The 21,385-nt window shown below is 46.0% G+C and overlaps 1 protein-coding gene across 1 annotated transcript; it reads left to right on the forward strand.

The window, feature by feature from the left end:
* Positions 1-256: 256 nt before the first annotated feature.
* Positions 257-21,116, forward strand: LOC147605458 (uncharacterized). The gene is made up of 6 exons (XM_086793675.1): positions 257-430; positions 559-619; positions 745-840; positions 7,011-7,081; positions 7,228-7,296; positions 20,345-21,116. The coding sequence occupies exons 1-6, from the start codon at positions 428-430 to the stop codon at positions 20,573-20,575; spliced, it is 531 nt and encodes a 176-aa protein (XP_086649801.1). The 5' UTR covers positions 257-427; the 3' UTR covers positions 20,576-21,116.
* The last annotated feature ends 269 nt before the right edge of the window (positions 21,117-21,385 follow it).

Here is a 21,385-nt window from a genome sequence, read left to right on the forward strand (position 1 = left end):
TGGTGCTTTTAAAACAATGTGGTGTTTTTATTGTTAATGAACACATGCTTTTTCCAAAAGATGTGCTTCCTTTGCTAGGCTACTCGACAAAAATGGCATTTCAATGTATTTTCACCGGCTGAAATTTGTATCGAGCTTTTACAAAAAAGCGATCAAATTTACTAGTTTTCAGTTAAAATACCGACAAAATATGCAAATTTAGCTTAGAAAACTGGTTAGTTTATAAGCATGTCCTTATTTTGACCGGTTTGAAAAAATGGTTTATGACCCAACTAAAAATTAGTGGGCGGATAGGGTGTTCTTTTTTATTTTTTTGGGAAAAAAAAAGTGGCAGTAAACCCTAATATATATAGATATATATTATTGAAAAGCCCGTGTTAAACCCTTCACTTGCAAAGGCTCACTGAGAGTCGCTCTCCAAAGAGCCATGGTAAGGGCTCCCCTTTTTTTTTCTTTGTATTATTACTAATATTGGAGGGGTGGGTGGTTTCTTTGAATGCAAAGCTTTCCATTTCCGACACTTGATTTGTGCAAAGATTGTCTGTTTTCTTTGTAAAGGCTCCTGCAGGAGCTTGTACAAACAAGGACCTGCTGCTTCTGGAACACGGCTCCTCACCTGGTGCCTTTTTTTCGCTTGCTTAACCAAAATTAAAAAATCGTTAGGATTTTTTTTGTTTTTGCTTTGATTCTTTCATTTATTTCCTTTCTTTTATTTGTCTTTAAAAACAATAAAATAAAATATAGGAGCAAAGCTGCTGTCCATTTGCAAGGCTAACCAGGAGGAGAGTGCCCTGGTTGTCCCAAAGTCTGTACCATTACAACCCCTTGGTGAAAGCAGTGGTAAGTTCCTTTGCATTGCTTTTTGAAGAAAATAAAAAAGAAAAAAGAAAAAAGGAAGAAAAATCTTGGATCATCATCTAAGCTATTGAGTGGCTAGTATTGACCATTATTTCTCTAACTCCCGCGGCATCAGATACTCGGAGAAACTCCTTGACTTAGAGCTTTTATATAGATGACAATGCTACTTTTGTCAGGAATCTTGGCCGCCACATGGGAGTGTGGATGTGCCAATAGAGCTGTAGGTAGCCCCTCTTCTTGCAAGTATCTGCACCTCTTTCCTAGGTTCTCCCTGCCACAATGCTGGCCAACTCCTGAAGGCGGATCTGGTTTTTATAGTGCCCAAATCCTAAGGTGGATTGGAATTGTCTTCGGTGGCAGAAAACACAAGTTGAACACCCATACCAAAGTCCCTTTTGCGACACCATCATCCTACCCTTACACCATGGAGACGCAAGCATCGTTGACCTAGAGTCCAAAGCAAAGTTCTACCTTGTAAGCTCATTGTTCTTGGTTCTAGTTTGTGGTCCTAACGAGGAGGGGAGCATTGGAAGACATTTCTAGGCAATCAATATAGTAGGTGGTTGCACACCAAGACAAGGTGAGCCTTGGACATTAGGAGTCGGATGAATCTTCCCAATTTGGCCAAGCTTTGTGTAAGGTCTTCACAGACCACACCCAAGGATCATTTGACCTAGAACCAAAACCCTAATGAGGTCCAACACCATATGCCTTGCATAACCGTGATAGATTATGGCTAGAGACTTACCACCAAACCCAAAGAGTCCGCTAGAACCACGCCCAAGCTTGAGGTCTGATTGCTTGGCACCGATAGCCCCAACCTAATGTCCCATACCACTAGGCCGAACCCATCACCTTGCAGCTCCATGGCCATGAGGTCTTGCATGCCCTTGATAGCCCTCTTGTCTACTGCGTGGATACCTCAATAACTCATAAGTGCTCCCATGGTCATTTATATAGCAATAACTTGGCTAGAAGTGGCCCTTGTTTTATTTATAGACCTCATTCTGTTGGCGCCCTTAGCCCACATGTAAACCCTCTAGGTTCCCATGTCTTAGCTAAGCCCTAACCCTAACTTGGGCTAGTCTACGACCTTAGCTCGAACCCTAGGCTTGTTGGGACGTAACGTACTTTCCTCCTCCTATTCAATTCACGTCCCCGTGAATGCATAAAGAGATCCATAACATCTACTCAAGTCTACTTCCTCTTACCTAGGCCAGTGTAAGACTCCTCTTGTAAACTCTCTACAGAGATCCAATTGCTTACTGGCAATCCAACTCTCTGCCAAGAGCTGAATCCCAATAGAATATCTAGTTAGTGCAACAAGCTCTACCAAATAAAAATCCTAGCACAGACCCACAACACAACTCAAGTGTCATACCAAATGGCATCTTGCATTAGTTGTCGGCAAACAGACCTTACTTTCAGCTCAATCTTTTGAACAAAGATTGTGTTTTCACACATAACCAGTAGATACTCACATCTACTTTGCAAGCATAAAACTCTTCATCAATTTCTGTGTATGTCTCATGTCCTTGAACATCCCATAGACAATGTATAGCTTCTAGCTACTTTTCACCCCACCAAATTGGAATGAACGTAAGGTTACCAAAGGTCCACATAATCCCATTAATAGAGATCGTGTGGGACAATGGATATAACATATTCCATCCTTGACATGTCTATGGGTTACACCCCATCGAACAGGTGGGAAGTCCATATGACTCGAAAGTTTTGGAATCAAAATAACCCCGTGGAGTTTTATCCACCTTGGAGTATCAAACGGTCCAACTATCAAGTGGTCTACACATTCATTCTATGATTGGGAAGTTCCAAACTTCTCATCTCTATCACGTACAATTTTGAGATTGCCTCATGCATCAATATCATTTGGCCCTCATGAGAATATGTGATGAATCATAAAACTTGTCACCCTACGAGTGACGTGCCAATGTTCATACAACCAAGAAAGTCCTTTGATCTTCTTGTCCCTCACATACTAGCACTGCTCCTCATAGTTACCAGCGGTTAACTATGCCAAAGCATAGAGTGTCCCAGACAAGAAACTTGGGAAACCTTACTTCGCACCCCTCTTCCCCATTCTTCGCCTATGCGCCCCCCCCCCCTCCCCTTCCCCCTTTTTGCATGCCTTGCGCACAGCCCCCCTTCCCCCATCTTTGCCCTTGTGAATCTCTCTCTCTCTCTCTCTCTCTCTCTCTCTCTCTCTCTCTCTCTCTCTCTCCCCCCTCTTGCCTCTCCTCTAGGCTCCTGGCTACTAGCCCCCTCCTTCGTTTCCCGCTAGCGCCTCCCCCACCCCCTCCATCTTCTCATTTGCCTCTGCCTCTCTCTCTCTCTCTCTCTCGTTTAGGTGCCCTCCCTCGCCCCCTAGTGCCCCAGCCCCTAGCCTTCTCCAGCAACCCACCTAGTTGCGTCATAGTCACAAGGGAACGTCGTTCCAAGCTCTTGGAATGGGGGAACGCGTTCCATAGAGATAGCCGTTCCCGTTCCCGTTCCAAAATGGCACCGCAGACCATGTAAGAAATATAAGTGAACTATGTATCATGTAGAACACATCTATGCATTATCATGGCCACTACTGAGATGGTTTGAGGTTCTTTCTTTACTATGCCTCTTTCCAAAGCATTTACAGATATATAAAGTACATTTATAAACACATTTATGCAATGATGTGGCGTTCCCGATTCCGTTCCCTTTTATTCAAGCTTTTCGTTCCCGTTTCAAACAGTCATCCGTTCCCCAAAACGTTCCCGTTCCCTTGTGACTATGAGTTGCGTGCCCTCGCCTTGCTTCCCCCCTTCTTTTCGTGCTTCTGCCCTCTCTCTCTCTCTCTCTCTCTCTCTCTCTCTCTCCCCCCTATCCTCTCTCCTGTCTTCCTGATCAAGTGCTTATAGCTCTTGGTTTTTTTAAATCAGTGGGAAGTTTCGGCATCTTGTGGTCTTGAACCCCTAGGAGGACTGCATGGCAGGCGCTTTGTCATCCCCGATCGAGGCCGCTGTCCCTTGCCTCTCCTTTTCAGAAGAAGATCTCCAGCTCCGTGTAAAGTGGGTGGAGGCTGCCGTCCCTTGCCTCTCCTTTAGAGAAGAAGTTCTCTAGCTCCTCGCTATGACAATCACTTCATTGGGGGCCTCCACCCTGGTATGCAAAATTGTGGGTAGATGCTTGGCGCGCAGACAATTTAGGGATCTGTTTTACAAGCAAGCCTTCTCCGTGTGCCTGGTAAAATCATCGACATTCATCCCTTGGGGTGTGGCTACTATCAGGTTGAGTTCAATTTGCCTGCAGCGTCGACCAGAGTCATGCAACTGAGCCCCGTTGCATTGCATACGACCCGTGTTTTCTTTGCGAGGTGGCAGCACAGCTTCGACGCGGCGTCCGATCCTTTGGCTGGTGTCTTAGGCTTTCCTGTGACAATCTGCTTTCTAGGTCTTAGGAAGGAGTACCTTCTCTCCTCCCGAGCCCCGATGATAGTTGGTGCTATTGGAAGAGTGATTGAATCCCCTCCTGCCCGCTTTGGTTCACAAACGACTGAGATTCCATCCCGTTGTATATGCATTGCCTCCCTGGAGTCAATGCCGCATACCATTTTGCTCACCCTATTTTGTAGAGAGTTGAGTACTCTGGCCTTCCAGGCCAATGTTTCATCCATAGGTAGATGGGACACCTCCCTAGAGCTTGTCCCCATCGGTAGTCCAGGTAGCCGCCTCCAGTTGTCTCTCTCTCCCCCCTCGGGCCCAACTCAGACCTTTCTTAGGGGAGTGGATAGGACACAGGCCCCCAGGTACCAGAGCATGAGGACGCGACCTCAGTTGAGGCCGGCACAGGAGAGTGGTAGACCGCCGGCCCGAGGCGGAACCGTCGGTGGCTGACTTCCAGAGCAAAGCCACGCCGACAGGCAAGATCCAAGAGGATACGATTGTGTCAGAGAACAGTTTTGAGCATTTACCTCAGCATCCCCTTGACGATGATGGGCCCTCCTCGGTACTTTCGAGGAACCCGCCCTGCCCCCCCTTTTGGAGACCATTACCTTGTCGAGATTCCCCTCGAGGCTTTCAATTTCTTGAGAGGCTAGTTGACCCTCTAGAGCTTGTGGCAGGTACGGCCTTTTAGCCCATGTCTCCCCTATCCCCCCTTAGTAGCCCTTGCCCATCCCTCATTCTCCCCCCCTCCCCCAACCATTGAGTGCAGTGCAGGGAGTGGACTGGAGCATGGAGTCAGTGTCCCACTGCTATTCAGGTGCATGACGTGCGTATCATTGATATGCTTACCCACGTCTGGCCTTTGGCTCGGATGGAGTTGGGTGGCCCGGGCCTTAGGGACGAGGTAGGGGAGATGGTGTCCTCTAGCCTGGAGGTGCTACTTTTTGTGTTTCTTCATGTTTCAGTGGAGGCCAGGATTCGTGCCCATCTAGTGTGGCTTCGCCCTAGGACCGACAATGATTACTCTCCATCGAAACCCACACCCAAGACTCTCGGAGTGGAGGGTGGTTTGCAACAGCCGAAGCCAGAGGAAGCATTCCCTGAGGATATGTACGCATAACCAGTACATCATTACGCTCTCAGATCAGTTCCAAAGGCCTAGCATTAGGCATGATTAGATCCGGTAGGTGATCCACCGCTATGTCAAGGGTAAGAGAAAAGCAAGCATGGGGACATCATATGACCAGTTCTTCAGCAAGACTTGGAAGTGGAGATCATGAGTGAAGGTGTTCAGACAAAAATATCAATTAAAGTCAAAGTCAATTAAAGTACCAAGTCAAAGTCAAGACTCAAAGTAAACAGTAGGCCAGGGAGGAAGGATGACAGAGTGTCCACCCTGTCATCAAGTTTAGTAGAAGGGAATGACACGTGCATGCTCGTGCCATGGCTAATCTTTGGCATGAACATCATTAATCCTTGATTAAGTCAACATTTAGCATCAGAAGCATCATCATTACCATCAGTAGCATCAGCAGCACCTCATCATCATCATCAGCAGCACATCATCAGCACCATCATCATCTTCAGCATCATCACCATCATAATCATCATCATCACCATCAGGAAGGCTTAGAATCCTGTTGGCAGGCAGTAGGAGTTCCAACAGCAGGCGGCCAGGTGCTAGATTGAAGGTCAGGATACGTGGGCAGCATACAGGGTAAAGCGCAGCATTTAAAGAACAATATCGTAAATATTTGTCCAACAAACAGGCCGACAGCAGTATATGGTGGCCGACCTGCTTCCTAACATATACATAAGCATGAAGTCATTCATTCATTCAGATCATTCAAGTCGATCATTAGTCTAGAAGCATAGAAGTCATGTAGAAGGGGCCAGAGGTCACCCCTCCGGGGCTGACCAAGGGCCCAATCATGCACATACATTCAGAAATTATGTACATACATTCAACACACTTTTTGTGCCATATAATACAAAGAAAACCCTGACACCAATCTCTCTCTCTTCCTCTCTCTCCTCTATCTTAATCATTTTTATTCGGCATCGAAGTCTTCGTCCAAGTTGGAGCCAATTGGTTTATATCAATTCTTAAACGGTGCAATTTTCCCACCATCGCTTTTGTGTGTGTGTGTGTGTGTGTTGGGGGGGGGGGGGTGTTTATTTTCACACAAAAAAAGTGTGTTGTCATGTGATAGCATGTAGTCTATGCTATGCATGTTGGAGTTGGATGATTTGAATCTTTCTGAGTAGACCCTCATGGAGTCAAGATCACACTTGTCAAGTTTAGAAGTTATTTCCATTGGTATGCAGTCTTGCCAAGGTCATGGCAAAGATCTAAATGCCCTTACAAAAACTGTGTGTGTGTGTGTTGGGGGGGTGTATTTTCCCCAAAAAAGAAGTGTGTGTTGGGATGTTATAGCATGTAGTCTATGCTATGCATGCTGGAGTTGGATGATTTGAATCTTTCTGAGTAGAGCCTCATGGAGTCAAGATCGCACTTGTTAAGTTTGGAAGTTACTTCCATTGGTATGCAGTCTTGCCAAGGTCATGGCAAAGTTCTAAATGCTCTTACAAAAACTGTTAGTAAAAAGAGTTTCCAATTCTGCTATTATCAAGAAGGCTAGGGGAAGTTGGGACAAAAGAAGAAATTATTTCAATTTTGAAAATTTCACGGTCTTCAAATGGGTTGCTGTGCAGTGCTGAGCAGGGTGCGAACTTTTCTTCCAGTTCTGGACGAGGCCAACCGAAAGCTAACAAAGGCTATCAGGGTAACTGTTGTTGTGTAATGCCTTTGAAGAAAATAACATTTCGAATTCAGACTTGTATTATGGAACATGCCTTGAAGAAAAGAACATTTCAAATTCAGACTTTTATTATGGAACTTGCCTTGAGCTGTAAGGAAATGTGGGTGCAGGAAAAGGGGGCCAAGGAGTATGATATCGAAGTTCTGAATGCACATGACCAGGCCTCTTATGTGGAGATGGTAAGTCTTTGTCATGCAATGCTTATAGTGCCTCTGGAGCTAGATAGGTTCTTTCTACTTTGGGTGCGCTTGCGAATTGTAAGAAGGCTTGTAAAAGATGTGCAAGTTGTGGAGTTGGATGGATGTTCGTTGTACTCATAGTATTCCTTGTGCATGCACTCTGGGGATTGCTGTTTAATGTAAGCTTGTGTGCAGTTTGATAAAGTTGAACCTGCGCAGTTTTTGTTTGCCACATTTTGAGTTGCGCTGTGTTGTTGCTTTTGAGTGTAGGCTTGTGTGTATCTTGAAGATAGGGTGCATACATAGGCAAGGTGGTGTCGAAATTGGCTAAACGTGCACCATGACTGGGCTGGACAGTTGACCTGTCCATGGCCAGCCTGTGTGAGGGCTGGCTAGGGGGCTGGCCTGGGCTGCCTATTGCTGGCCAGCATGGGAGGCCTGCACTTTCATAGGTGTGGATGGACCTTTCAATTGTAAGTATGTTGGACATTTTATCCCCGCTTTTTATCCATTAATGGATCCCTTAGGCTCATTTCTTAGAGTCCCATTTATTTGCTCCACTGTATGCATATGTGAAGGTCCATTTCGAGTCCAATTCCACTTCATTTTACTACTCAAAATTCTGCTGGTTTCTCTTGCCAGTTTGTCAATTTGCAGCACTCTCTCTTGGACCCCAAGTTCCAACCTTTGGCCTTCATAGACTCTGGGGGCCTCTTTACCTTCATCTTAGGCCTCATCCCTTTTGGCATGTGTTCAGACTCCAGAGTTGACATTGTCCCAACAAAGACTGAAGCTGCCCTCAAATGCTTGCTCTGTTGTGCATGCAAAAAAGAAAGGGATTCTTGATTGATGATTGGGAGTGGTGCAGTAGCGTGCTGTCTTTAGAACAGGGCAACATTGGTCTGGTGGAAATTGTAACTCTGGTTGCTGCATTCAATCTCAGCCCATAAGGGGATCATCGAGCTGCCGGAAAAGGAGATCCTGATGGATGAATTTCCGTGTAGCCTCTAAGGCTGTCTTCGGGCTTGTTGATGGGATTTGAATGAGATCTTACTATCCTCCATCACCTGAACGAAAGAAAGGTGATAAGCATCCAGGATTTATCCAGTGAACCAAACCAAGGCGGTGGCACTGCCCCTGAATCATTATGTACTTCCTCGCACATCTACCTATACTCATAGACATAATAATCCTGTACATGTAGAATTCAACAAAGGAAATCAAGAAGATGATGAACGTGAAGCTGTCTTCCCTCCCTCATGGAATGTGAACACTCGGGTACTTGCACTACTGCATTATCGTACACAACAAGGAGTCCTTCTCCCAGCCTTCAATCGCTATACTTTTAGCCCTGAAGGTTCTACCATGAGAGTAGTAGTTCTACTATCTCCATCCCCATCTGCTGTTGTTACTGCTGTTGCTATCATTAGTAGGGAGCTGGAAGTAAGAGGCAAATGAGTTGTTCAAATGATGCTTGTAGGTTCTTAGCATGTTGTCATTTCGTTTGACAGTGGCAGCATAGAGCATGTTATCACTGAGTCGGCCGTTTGGTTTTTGGCGGGTCCACTTTGAGAGGCAAGTTGAGGAATTTCGTGTATGAATACTAGGATCAAGTACGAAGCCCGTGATGCCAATTTAGTATCCAACATGTTGAGTTCATGTGTGATTTTCTGGTCACACCTTTGATAAGTGTAGATGTGATTTTAAGCATGAAATGGTTTCACAGGTTTAAACCCATACTTAACTAGACTCCCATAAGTTCTGATATCCATGGAAAGAGGAGAATAGGAAAGGTGCTCGTCTCGACCCCCGTCCTACCGGTCTGTAAATCATCATATTGACCTTCCGCTAGTCTCAGAACCTGGAGTAAGTTTTACTTTCGCCTCAGTATGCCCATGGAGGCAGAGTTAGACAGTCAGTGGGAGGAGTCGTTAAGGTCATTGTTCATGTGCCTCAGTTTCTCATGCTTCGTAGTGCCTATTCTGTTTCTCAAGGAGGACAGCTTGGCCGTCCTTTGTGTTGATTACTGCATCCTCAATAAGCCCACCATTAAAAACAAAATTTACTACCCAAGCATTGAGTGTGTCTTGGAATGGCCCAAAGATGCAAAGGTCTTCTTGAAGATTGACTTCAAAAGTGGAGACGAGTATCTCAAAGGTCGCATTTCAAACAGAGTATGCTCATTTTGAGTTTGTGGCTGTCTTTTTTGTTTACTAGTGTATTGACAACCTTCAATTTGATGATGATGCTTATTTTCAGGCCATTGATAGGGAAGTCCTTGAATACATCCCTCTTGGAAATGATTGGATTAGTCTAGGTATATATATATATATATATGGTAATGTTGGGTATTTCAGAGTTAGTTGGTGTGAACACCCTCTTTGGGTGTGAATAACCCTTATTTGGTTTTGGTCAAAAGTTAAGGCTTGATGCCTATAAACATGTACACGGGTGTTCTATTAACATGGAGTATCATTTGAGTTGTGCAATCTTTCTCTCTTGAACTTTGTCATCTCTCTCTCTCTCTCTCTCTCTCTCTCTCTCTCTCTCTCTCTCTCTGTTCGCTTCCGCCGCCCTCTCTCTCCTCAATCTCTGTTCGCCGCCCGTTGCTCTCTGTTCGCCGTCCTCTCCTCTGTTCGCTACTGTCGCCGCCGCCTTCTCCCTGGGCCGCCCCTGCTCACCGCCGCCTTCTCCCCGCTGCTCTCTGTTCGCTACTGTCGCTGTTCGCTGCTCCTCTCTCTCGACATCCCTCGCCTACCCTCCTCGCCCTCGCCTCTGCCCTCGCCGCCCCAGTTCGCCTCTGCCCTCGCCGCTCCTGTTCGCTGTTAATCTCTCTACTGTCGCCGCCCGCGATTGTTCGCTGCCGGCTTTTCGCCGCTTGCTTCACTTTGCGCCTCTGTGCGTAGCCGCCCTCTTTGTTCGCCGCTGGCGGCCAGTACTGCTGGCAATATGCTGGCCCGCCTCCCTCTCCGCTAGGGTGTGCGCCCCCCTTTCCCCACCCACCCTTGCTCAGGCCCCCAAGGCAGCAACATAACTCCCTTTCTCTCCTCAATCTCAAGGAATGGCCCCGAGTCTCCAAGAGAAACTCGAGGCCCTCGAGACGGCAATGAAGGCACTAATCAAGGAGAATAAGAAGACATCCGATTCCAACCTCAATGAGGTGGAGAACAAACTACACCGGCACATCATGGCCCTTGAAGCACGGGTCACGGGCCTTGAACAAGAGAACACAGCACTCAAGGAGGAGGTGAGTGCATTGAAAGTGGAACTGGTAGTCGTCAAGAACATCGAGAAGGAAGAAGGGGAGATCAAATAGAACACTCTCACGGCCATCAAAGAAGAGATCTCCAAGGAGATCACAAAGGACATGGAGGGAAAACTCGAAGCCAAGCAGTCAGGATGGGTTGAGGTGGTGAAGAAGAACATCCGCAAAGAAGTGAGGGAGGAGACTCAAAGGGAAGAACATCAAATCATTCACACCACCATTGAGGAGGAGAAGATGAGGCATGCCTGTTGCCTCAACATTCGAGTCACAGGTATAGCTGAGACACCCAACTCCACTCTCGAGAAAGATGGACAGCTTCTATGCATGAAGCTAGGCGACAGGGAAGAGGACCCTCTCCCCTTCACCAAAGCATGGAGAGCCGGGAAAGACTCAACACGCAAGCGAGCCCTCATCCTACAGTTTGCAGGAGAGACGGAGAGGGTCACCTTCATGAGGAAGAGGGTCATACTACGAGGCTTAGAGGGAGCTCCTATTTTCTTGGATGATGATCTCACGAGGATGCAGCTAGAGCATAGGAGAGCCTGCATGCCACGAGTCTTACACGCGAGGAGAGAAGGCAAGAAGGCCTTCTATCGAGATGGTCGGGTCATCATTGATGGCCGGCCCATGGATTAGCGGTTTGGGGCCTATGGGACAAAGACCATGCCACTGACAGAGATACACATGGCAGTATGGAACTGTAATGGTTCACTAAGGATGCAGCCTGGACGACTGGAGGATGTTATGGTGGGGAGAGACATCATACTTCTGACAGAGACACATCAGAGCCCAGAGAGAGGGCTACCTCGAGTAGAGGGATTCCAGTGGGAGTCAGCATACAGGAGGACCACACGCCAGGATACCTCGAGAGGGTCGGGGGGAGTAGCAGTTCTATTCAGATGGGAGCTACAGGGGAGACTAAGAGTGGTAGCACAGGATCTAGAGGCCAGTATGGATCAGCTTACAGCTCTCACAGGACAGGGTTATATACATAGCCCTATGTTACTTTCCTCCATCAGGATCCTCCTATGTCATTACAGAGGACATGTCACAGGAGGAGGAGACAGGAGCCTCGCCATACACTTGTCTGTCAGAGGAGATTATGCATTATTCTACACTAGGGGAAGTATTTCTTACGGGTGACTTCAATGCCCACACACAGAGCAGACAGTGTGAGGTGTATGACTATGATGACATGGAGAACCTCCACCCTGTGGATCCAGAGGAGATAGGGGCTAGTCGGGCATCAGTGGACACTGGACCAGACAGAGGACATTATGGGGACCACTTACTAGAGTTGGGAGCTAGGCATCGTCTCGTTATTTATAACGGGATGCTACAGTGGCCGGGATCAGGAGGGTTGACATGCTTCCCACATGGGGGTCATACACGGACCGGAGGCACGGTGGTGGACTACATTATGGGATCTTTGGAGGCATCACAGCTTGTCACCTCATTCTCCATCCCACCTCGTCCTATTGGGGCAGATCATACATACTTGGCATTTTCACTAGCCGGATCACCAGTATCACCAGCCCCCCACATACCGACGCCACACACTACCATCTACTTCACACATGACATGGCAGACATATACACTGGCAGAGTAGAGGATGGGCTCCTACTCATGGATCCCCTGGCACCTATGGATACCATTACAGCCCAGTTGCCATCACTCCTACACACGGCTGCATTACAGAGCTTCCCACATCGTGCCCACTCAGGAGAGCCTGCGAGATCTGGGACTATGTCCCAGAACAGATGGTATGATGACGAGTGCAGAGCCCTATACTCACGGCTCCGCATACAGAGAGCCTTGGGAGCCATCACAGAGCAGGAGTCGAGGAGAGAGATGAGGAGACGTACTCGCCGCAAAAGGCGGGCCTTCGCAGAGATACAGGAGCTAGAGATCTTTCATTTCTTCATGAGTAGAGATAGCCCTATCTCATGGCGGCATTTCAGAGAGCCCCGGACACCGACACCCATTGCAGACCCACAGACATGGCACACATATGCAGAGGGCCTATACCACGCCCCATAGCAGCCACCTATACCTCAGCCACAGGAGCCTCGACCTACCACAGCTAGCTACTTTACCCACTCGATGGTAAAGGAAGCTATCCGCCGCCTACAGCATGGACGGGCCGCCGACCATATGGGCCTATAGGGTGAGCATCTCATATATGCAGTAGATTCTTTGGCTCCTTTTCTTGCACACCTGTTTAACAAGGCACTAGCAGAGGGTTTGCCTACGGAGTGGACGATGCACACCATTGTGCCGATCCACCAAACAGGGGATATGCTCGATCCGAGCAACTACAGGACGGTTATGGTTGGCCACGTGTAAACTCTATGGTGCAGTGTTGGAGCAAGAGCTTAGCTTATATGCTGAGCGAGCAGGTTTACGGTCATCAGGGCAGGCAGGCTTCAAGAGAGCTTTCTCTACCACTGACCATGTATTCACTTTGAGATGTATGATTGATCAGGCCAGAGTGAGGAAGAGAAAGCTCTATTGCTGCTTTGTGGATTTCCGCAAGGCATTTGACACAGTACCACGAGAGAGGCTCTTTCAGCGCCTGCAGTCTCTTGGCATACCAGCAGATATGACATGGGGCATCTATGCATTATATGAGCAGGTTTTTGGGCGAGTCAGATGCCCAGGAGGTGTGTCCGAGACTATTGCTAGCACCATTGGTGTGAAGCAAGGATGCCCACTTTCCCCCACGCTATTTGGGTTATACATTGATGAGGTGGCTGACTTCATCACACGGGGAGGCGGGGATGGAGTTGATCTAGCAGGTACCTCAGTACATATTATGATTTATGCTGACGATATTGTATTAGTGTCCGAGTCTCCAAGAGGTCTACAGCAGCATCTACATGCACTCGATGATTTCTGCACACAGAGGGGTCTTACTGTGAACCTTGGGAAAACCAAGGTTATGGTCTTTCATACATCGAGACAGGGCAAGAGTCAACTGACATTCACTCTCGCAGGACGCCAGGTGGAGGTGGTGACATCATACGTGTACCTAGGGGTTACCTTCTCTGCAGCAGCCACGCGCTTCACCATGGGTTCAGTAGCTAGAGCTAGATTGACACGGGGATATGCAGCATTGGCTATGCTAGAGAGATAGTGCCACCAGGCGCATTTTCAGGAGCCCCGAACAAAGGGGTGGCTATTTGACACATTAGTCACACCGGCACTGATGTATGGAGCAGCGGTATGGGCGCCAGGACTTGCTACCCATTGGTGGACACAGATAGAGAGACCACAGGCCCTCATGATGGCACGCATGATACGCAGCAAACCGTCGGTACCTCATGACATTATCCGAGCAGAGTTTGCTGCACCTCCTATGATGGTAGAGGCCATATTCCAGACTATATGCTTGCTAGACAGATTCAGAGAGATGCCATAGGACAGATTGTCATATAGAGCTTTTGAGGCATCTAGACAGCTGGCTGAGGCAGGAGACAGAGGATCATGGTATGCACAGGTCACACATTGGTTCTCACAACATGGCCTAGACATGGATCATCTACCATCATTCCAGTATGACAGGGATGCACCACATATCCGTCTCTCTCATAGTGAGAGGAACAGAGTATTGAGACAGGACCTATGGCAGCTCTATACACGAGAGACATGGATATCGCCTACACAGCCTCTTCCACCGAAGATGCTATAATACAGAGATCACTTCATGAGTATCACTGATGATGGATTTATAGAGAGGCCTAGATACATGGAGGGCTTTTTACCACACGGCTCCCGAGTAGTTATTGGTCAGCTTAGAGTCTCATCACATCAATTGGAGATCGAGACTGGCAGAGCAGCACGGATCCCCCGAGAGGAGACGGTATGCAGATTGTGCAAAGAGGAGGTGGAGAGTGAGGAGCATTATGTATGCAGATGCAGAGCATATACAGCCATCAGAGAGAGATATCCCATTTTATTCAGAGAGCCACATTCCCTACGCGAGATCTTTGAGGCAGCAGACCAGTGCATACTGGGGAGATTCATTCTAGACATACAGCGTCATAGAGAGACATCATTATAGGCTCAGTCAGCTCTAGAGGGGGGACGACAGACACAAATTACCACCCCACTCCCCCCCCTACGAGGCAGGGAATTACTCTCCAGAGAGCAGAGACACTCAGAGCCCGCAGGAGACAGAGAACACCTGGCTTTCGGACACCACGCCTATACCAGAGAGAGATGACACAGATTAGAGCTCAGGTTCACAGAGAGGGTGCAGAGCGACTGGCTCGCTTCAGAGCAGACCCAGGCATGTTCTTCAGGGAGCTGTGGACACCCCCTTCATTGATGTATACCATTCTATACCCCCAGTATGGTACAAGATGGAGCTAGCTAGGTTGCATATCATGTTTGTATACTCCATGCATCTTTGCATTCTCCTAGTAGTAGAGCTCCGTCACCTCCCCACTCATTGTACTTATTGCACACCCAGATTCAGCTTTTTTAGTTCAGTACTTTTTCATTTTGTTGGGATGACAGAGGATACCCCACACAGGTACACTGATTTGTCTCATAGGCCGAGTTCGGTCTTTTGGAAGATGTTGATAAAATCTTTCTTTTCTTCTTTCTTTTCTCTCTCTCTCTCTCTCTCTCTCTCTCTCCCCCCCCCACACACACACACACACTAACTGTAATTTCTCTTTGCACATGCTCCATCTTGGCACCATGAATGCTAACATGGTATTAGAGCCACCTTAGCCACCTCGTCCATGCTTCACATGTCCTCTCTACATTTCTTATTTAGAGTGCTGTCATCATCACTGTGCTATGCTGCGTTTTTTCCCCACATGAAGCTGTGCGTTTTCTCTGTCAATGCTGCGTTTTCTTTTCTGAAGCTGTGCATTGCCCCATGTACGTCTTCATGAGATGCCTGCTGTCCACATAACCCGCAGCCATCTCTCAACCTGTAGAGCAGAAAACGCACCATACACAAGGCGGCCAGGTCATAGTTGCAGCATCCAGTCCCAAATGCAAGGTTAAAGGGGGGTTCTCCTGGCAACTATGTTCAGCAGAAGACAACGCATCATCAAGGCAGCCAATATAGCAAAAAACGCAGACCATCTTCAGTTGTAGCGACCTTAATCGCAGCCAGCAGGGCAATACTCCGGGGGAGGCAAGTGCAGGTACATTGCTAAAGGTAAAACCCTAAGTTTCATCTGCCATTTCTTGCGTTGAGGCAGCCCACGGCAGCGTCTATTTCACCATATTTTTGATTAATTTTAATTAATAAGACTAATTTATATTAATTTAAGTTATATTAGGTTAGTTTGAGTGCATGTGTATTTTATTTTAGTTGATTGATCTCATTTTAAGTACCTTGCCTCCCCAAATTTGCTCTCCAAGCATTGTTCTAGTCCAGCATAAACTGGACAAAACTGGACACCCTGATCTTGCAACAACCCATATACAGGATGCTAATCACCCAAGGAAGCATGGGGCACCTTCGTGAAGCTATATGAAACTAACACCGAGGCATGAAAGATTTAGTTGAAGAATGAGCTTCATACTATGGAGAAGAAAAACATTTTTGTGAGTGATTATGCCTTGAAGATCAAAGACATTATGGAAACCCTATTGGTGTCTCTATTGATGATGATGACAAGGTGGAGGTATGTTTACGTGGTCTTGGGTCGCCACAATACAAGGCATTTAAGGCATCTATTCAGACTCCAAAAAACATTCCCAACTTTACAGATTTGGTGTCAATGCTGATCATTGAAGAGAAGAATTTGGGTGAATATCAACAGTCTTCACTCACAAAACAAAAACAGTTCAGAGTAGCAGGCCTTCTACACAAGTTCAGGTAGAGGATGAGGTGGAGGTCGTGGACGTGGAACTTGGTGGCCGAACATGTAATCAAGATTATGGTCAACAACAATAGCAACAACAAAAGTCCCATGAATCACAACAATAACACACAGGTGGAAGAGGCGAGTTTAGAGGTAGGGGAGGTCGTGGTAATTGACAAAGGCAACATAATGGTACACAAGGCTATTTTTATAGCACTAGACATGTGCAGGTAGATTACTATAAGAAGCACAATGACATGCAAAATCTTAGCCTGTAGGAGAACAAAGCTTTGCGAAAGGGGGTCAGCTTCACAGCTGAATGGACTATTATGCCTGCGAGTTTATGGCATCTTGTGGGTTTTAAAAAAACACACAGCAGAATAGTGGCTGTTTTTCAGCAACATTTGGGAGGTAAACGCAACATGAGAGGTGGGTGAAAGTGCTGCTTATAGGGCGTAAAAACGCAGCATATGTAGCTTTCTATAGTGCATAGTAGTGGATTAGAGGAGGTGGCTTAAGGGGACTGGGCAGCAAGTGAAAAAACACAAAGATGAGTGTCACATGCGGAAGCTTTGGGAGTCTTCTTTCAACCCTAAATACCTGTTTATTTTGCTGCCCTTTAGGGATTAGCATGTACATGTCATGCACATGACCACCCCCCCCCCCCCCCCCCCCCCTGCGCGGTGGCGCGCTAAACTTGATGACGGGATTCCAACTTCTGACCCTAGAGGACTGTCATCATCCCCTTGTCTCCTTATGGACTCCCAAACCTGTCATCCTTCCCTTCTTGGCAACCTTTTCACTGAAAACCTTGGCCTGTTCTCCAATTCTACTGTTCCACTTCCCCCCTATCCCTTCATGTCCTAATGGAAATCAAAGTTTAGGTGAACATCTAAGCAACTTGGGCTCCCTCATTCAACAACTTGTTGCTATCAAAGCACTAATCGATGAAGATGATATGAAAGTTGTCTTGTTCACCAGCATAGAAGGGGTTTCAAAGTAAAAAGATATCATGTCGGTTCTACGGACATCTCGAGATTGGGATTATGAAGTTTTGATAGCAATTCTTATTGATGAAGACCACCGTCTTAAAGAGCAAGATGAAGCATCATTTGAGCTAGAGAAGGCCTTCCTATGAAAGGCAAGCAAGAAAGAAGGACCATCAAGTGCAATTACTGCAAAAGGCTTGGACATATAGAAGAAAAGTGTTCTAAGAAGATGGCCATAGAGCAATCAAATGATCATGCGAATCTGTTTCTAGAACTAGAAAGTGAAGAAGAAGTTGAAGTATCTACAACAACATCAGACAAGGCCCTAACTGTCATGGCGAATCTCTCTCTTAATGAGGAAGATCATGATTGGGCTTTCTAGTCCCCTTTTTTTTGAATCATGGGTTCTATGCCTGGGTAGTCCTGCAAAATCTGAGGTAATGCCTTGTTTCTATAAAAGGCTCCTCTCCATCATTCCCTTTTGCCCCTGCTTTAGGTGATCGGGGTTTGTTTTTATATGCTGATGTAGGGTGTCTTTGTCTCCCAAGACAGGACTTGACCTCTGAGTCTTTTGCAAAGACTCTGCTTGTTAAGCCTCTGAGCCATGCTTGTTGAGCCTTTTGAGCCATGCTTACTAGCCTTTGAGTTTGAAGCGCAGCCCATGTCTCGTTTCCTTCTTTGTGCTGGAGTTCGGGACTATTGAAGGTTATGGATGCAACTCTACCATCACTTCGAAGGGGAGTTTGATGGGTATTTCGTAGATAGTTTGGAGTTTGGTCAAGTGTCCTTAGTGGTGTGAACACCCTCTTATTTAGGGTCAAAAGATAAGGCCTTGGTGCCTATAAAAGCAATGTACATGGTGGAAGTATTCATATAATTCATTCATCATTGTGTTGTGCAATTTTGCTCTCTTGTGTACTGTCCCATCTCCCCCTTTCTCTCTCTTCCATCCATGTCTATGCTCCCACACACCATGGCTTGATCTCTCCATCTCTTTCTTCCACTGTCACTCCCTCCTGGGCCCAGCACCATGGTTTTTTACAGCAATGACTTGGGAGGATGTTACACAAAACGCTCACATTTACACAATCCTGATTAAGAACCTTAGCTCGACATGTCTCCCTACACACACATCACACTCATGTATCTCATCATCATTGGTTACAATCATTTTTACAAAGCAGCTATGGCGGATCACCTGAAAATACTCTTTCCAAATTCCCAGGTTGGATATAACGGCTGGTTCATGCTAACCCTAGTTTATCAAGCATCAAACGTGCCATCTCTCATATTTCAAGTTTTGTGATAAGGTTCTGCTATGATGATGTTGATGATGGGAAGCAGCCGTCTATGGTAAAGTAAAAAAGAAGAGTTCAGCACCACTCTTTTTTGGTAGAAAAGGAGAGGAAGAGAAGTTCTTGAAAACCTATAAGAACCACCTAGTTTCATTTGAAGAAGAGATGTAGAGAGGGACGTGGAGTTTCATTTCAAGAAGAAGAGAGTTAGAGGTAGGGCTTGAGAGCATGGAGAATAATGAAGAGAAGTTGAGTTTCACATCAGATGTTTCCTCTCTTCAAATTTCTTTCCCATCATCATGCTAGTTTTTTTAGATTTTTATGCAAAGAGAGCTTCTTCTCCCATGACATGATTGTACGGGTTTCTCTATGGGGTACACTTGAATAATGATTGTAGTTTTTTCTCATCTCATGAGTTTTTTACATGAGTTGATGCTATGGAGTTTCGTCTCTTTTCTCTTCATCTATCTCACTTCATTCTCAGTCACAAGTTTGGTGTGCTTCGTTGAGTGTTCTTGAGTTTTGCTTGATGGGTTTGAGTTATGTGTGTTGAGCACTATGGTGAGAGTAGAGGGAGTACTCTGTTCTAGCTTGAGTTTCTGCCTTTCAGTGAGGGAGTAAAGGGTGCTATAGAGGCCTGTTTCTTTTTGCTACCTTAAGCGTGTGACAACAAGCAAAGACAATCTGAAGCTGTCCACAAATTTCCACTTCTTTCAGGAAAAAAATGTATGCTGCTTACAGTTGAGAGAACCTACTGCCTCTGGAAATGTGTAGAAGGGAAAAGATTGTTTCGTCTTGCTACAAATGTGACCACTATCTCCAAGAGGTGGATTACTACACCACATGAAGGAGCTGCTCCATGTACTGGAGATAACGGGGTCTTCCAGGTGGTGCTTATTCTAGGCACAACTAGGAAAGCCTTCAGCCCAAGGAATGCAGTAAATCCGACTTTGAAGACCCAAAGCTCTCTCTTTCTCCACAAAGAGATGGTCTTAAGCCCACAGAACAATACTCTAACAAGAGAAGACACTAAGCTAAGAAGGAGACAATCTAACCTAGGATCTGATACCAACTTAACATTGGTAGAACTAGGGTGGATCATATTGCATTAGCAAATCCATGATTGAATAAACAAGGGAATAAGCACTGATTCAAAGCAAGATAAAGGTCAAATTTACAACCACATTGCATTGAGAACTTTTCTTGAATGTGCACTCAAGTGTGGGGGTCACCATTGATTCCGGTCTTTCTTCCAAGTCAGTATATCTGTACTCCAATATGCCTTCTACCCGCAATTATCCAGGTCTGTGGGCAAGCCCATTATTAGTGTTATGGTCCATGGATGAAGGTCAATACATAGAGCTGTATCCTTATTGGAATGGGATTTAATCATGCTCTCTAAGGTCGAGATTCAGGGTATATCTAAGCTATACCACTGTTTGCTTGGCGAGATCACTATTCAAGCACATCACAGTTTGTGCACTCTATTTATTGGTTGTTTTCAGTATTTTTGATTGTGTCAAAGTGTTTTGGGATTGTCTGACATGCCTTACCTAGAGCGACAGACATTGAAAAACTTTTGAAAGCTGGAAATCCATGCTCCTTTGTGAGACGTCAGGTGATAAAATTGTAATGCATTTTGTTTGTTCAATGTTCTCTAATCACAGGATTTGGCCCTTGGTGTGGCGGATCTTCATGATGCTGCTGCCATTTCAGCAGCAGAGAGATTGGCTGGTGGTCAAGTTGTCGATGCAACACTCTCAAGAAACAAAGAGGACTCAGATAGTGAAGATGGAAACACAGACAGTGCAGGTGAGGAGGACATTCAAGCAGAGAAGGATCGTAAGGATCTATCGACAGGAAGTAAAAAACGACCCAGAATTGAGCCATTGAGTTGACCTGTATGAGAACCCTCTTTTCCAAATGGATGGAAATTGCTGTCACTGTACAATGTTGAGCAAGCCCACGGTGGCAAAGGATGAGAATCTACTCTTGGAATTGCACAACACCATTTAGGCCGTGTGTTGCATAGCAAGAGCTAAGCTTGGCTGTTGAGCGATCTTGTTGACTCACAAGCACCATATGCTTGGCTGTTGCCAATTTTATATCAAGAGAAACAGTACGAAAGGCTTTGTAGATGAGATTATATGGCAATTGTAGTGGATATGATGGAAGAATGCTGTATGCTTTGGTTTGGAATCCAAAAGTATCAGTGTCTTTTTGATTTGACAAATAAAGCATATGCTACACTATCCTCAATGCAACCCCTTGTTAGAGTCAAGCAAAAACATGTGGGCTGTTTACTCTTCTAGTTATGGATTACAGCTGAAACTCAAAGTTCAGCTGGCCTCTGTGAACATGTGAACTGTGAATGATCAACTGCTGTTACCACTTTCTTAAAAGTTTAAAGTATTGTAAGGTTTTTGCTTCTTATTTAAATATTGATGCATGGATGCGGTACTTGTGTTATTGAAAGAAGTTCGTGTAGCTACTACATTGTTAGGATATTTTGCTTTTATTGTTTTTTTTTGGGGGGGGGGGGGGGGGTGGGGGGATATTTTGAGGATTTCGGGCCTCGGCTAGGATTTCTCTTCCACCCTTGTAGTTTGTTTTTATTGCACACAGGAAATATTTTTTAGTCACAAGAAAGCTGAAGGGAGTCCCAGCATGCTTTTCACATGTGAAATGGAAATACAGAATGTTAGACC

This window comes from Cibotium barometz, chromosome 59 (assembly GCF_041138505.1).
Source record: "Cibotium barometz isolate CiBa-2024 chromosome 59, ASM4113850v1, whole genome shotgun sequence".
In the NCBI taxonomy this organism is placed as follows: domain Eukaryota; kingdom Viridiplantae; phylum Streptophyta; class Polypodiopsida; order Cyatheales; family Cibotiaceae; genus Cibotium; species Cibotium barometz.

Excerpts from the sequence above, each read along its gene's own strand:
- LOC147605458 (XM_086793675.1), top strand. Across the intron at positions 841-7,010 it reads ACCCCTTGGTGAAAGCAGTG|TGCTGAGCAGGGTGCGAACT; the intron begins GTAAGTTCCTTT and ends GTTGCTGTGCAG. Across the intron at positions 7,297-20,344 it reads AGGCCTCTTATGTGGAGATG|GATTTGGCCCTTGGTGTGGC; the intron begins GTAAGTCTTTGT and ends CTCTAATCACAG.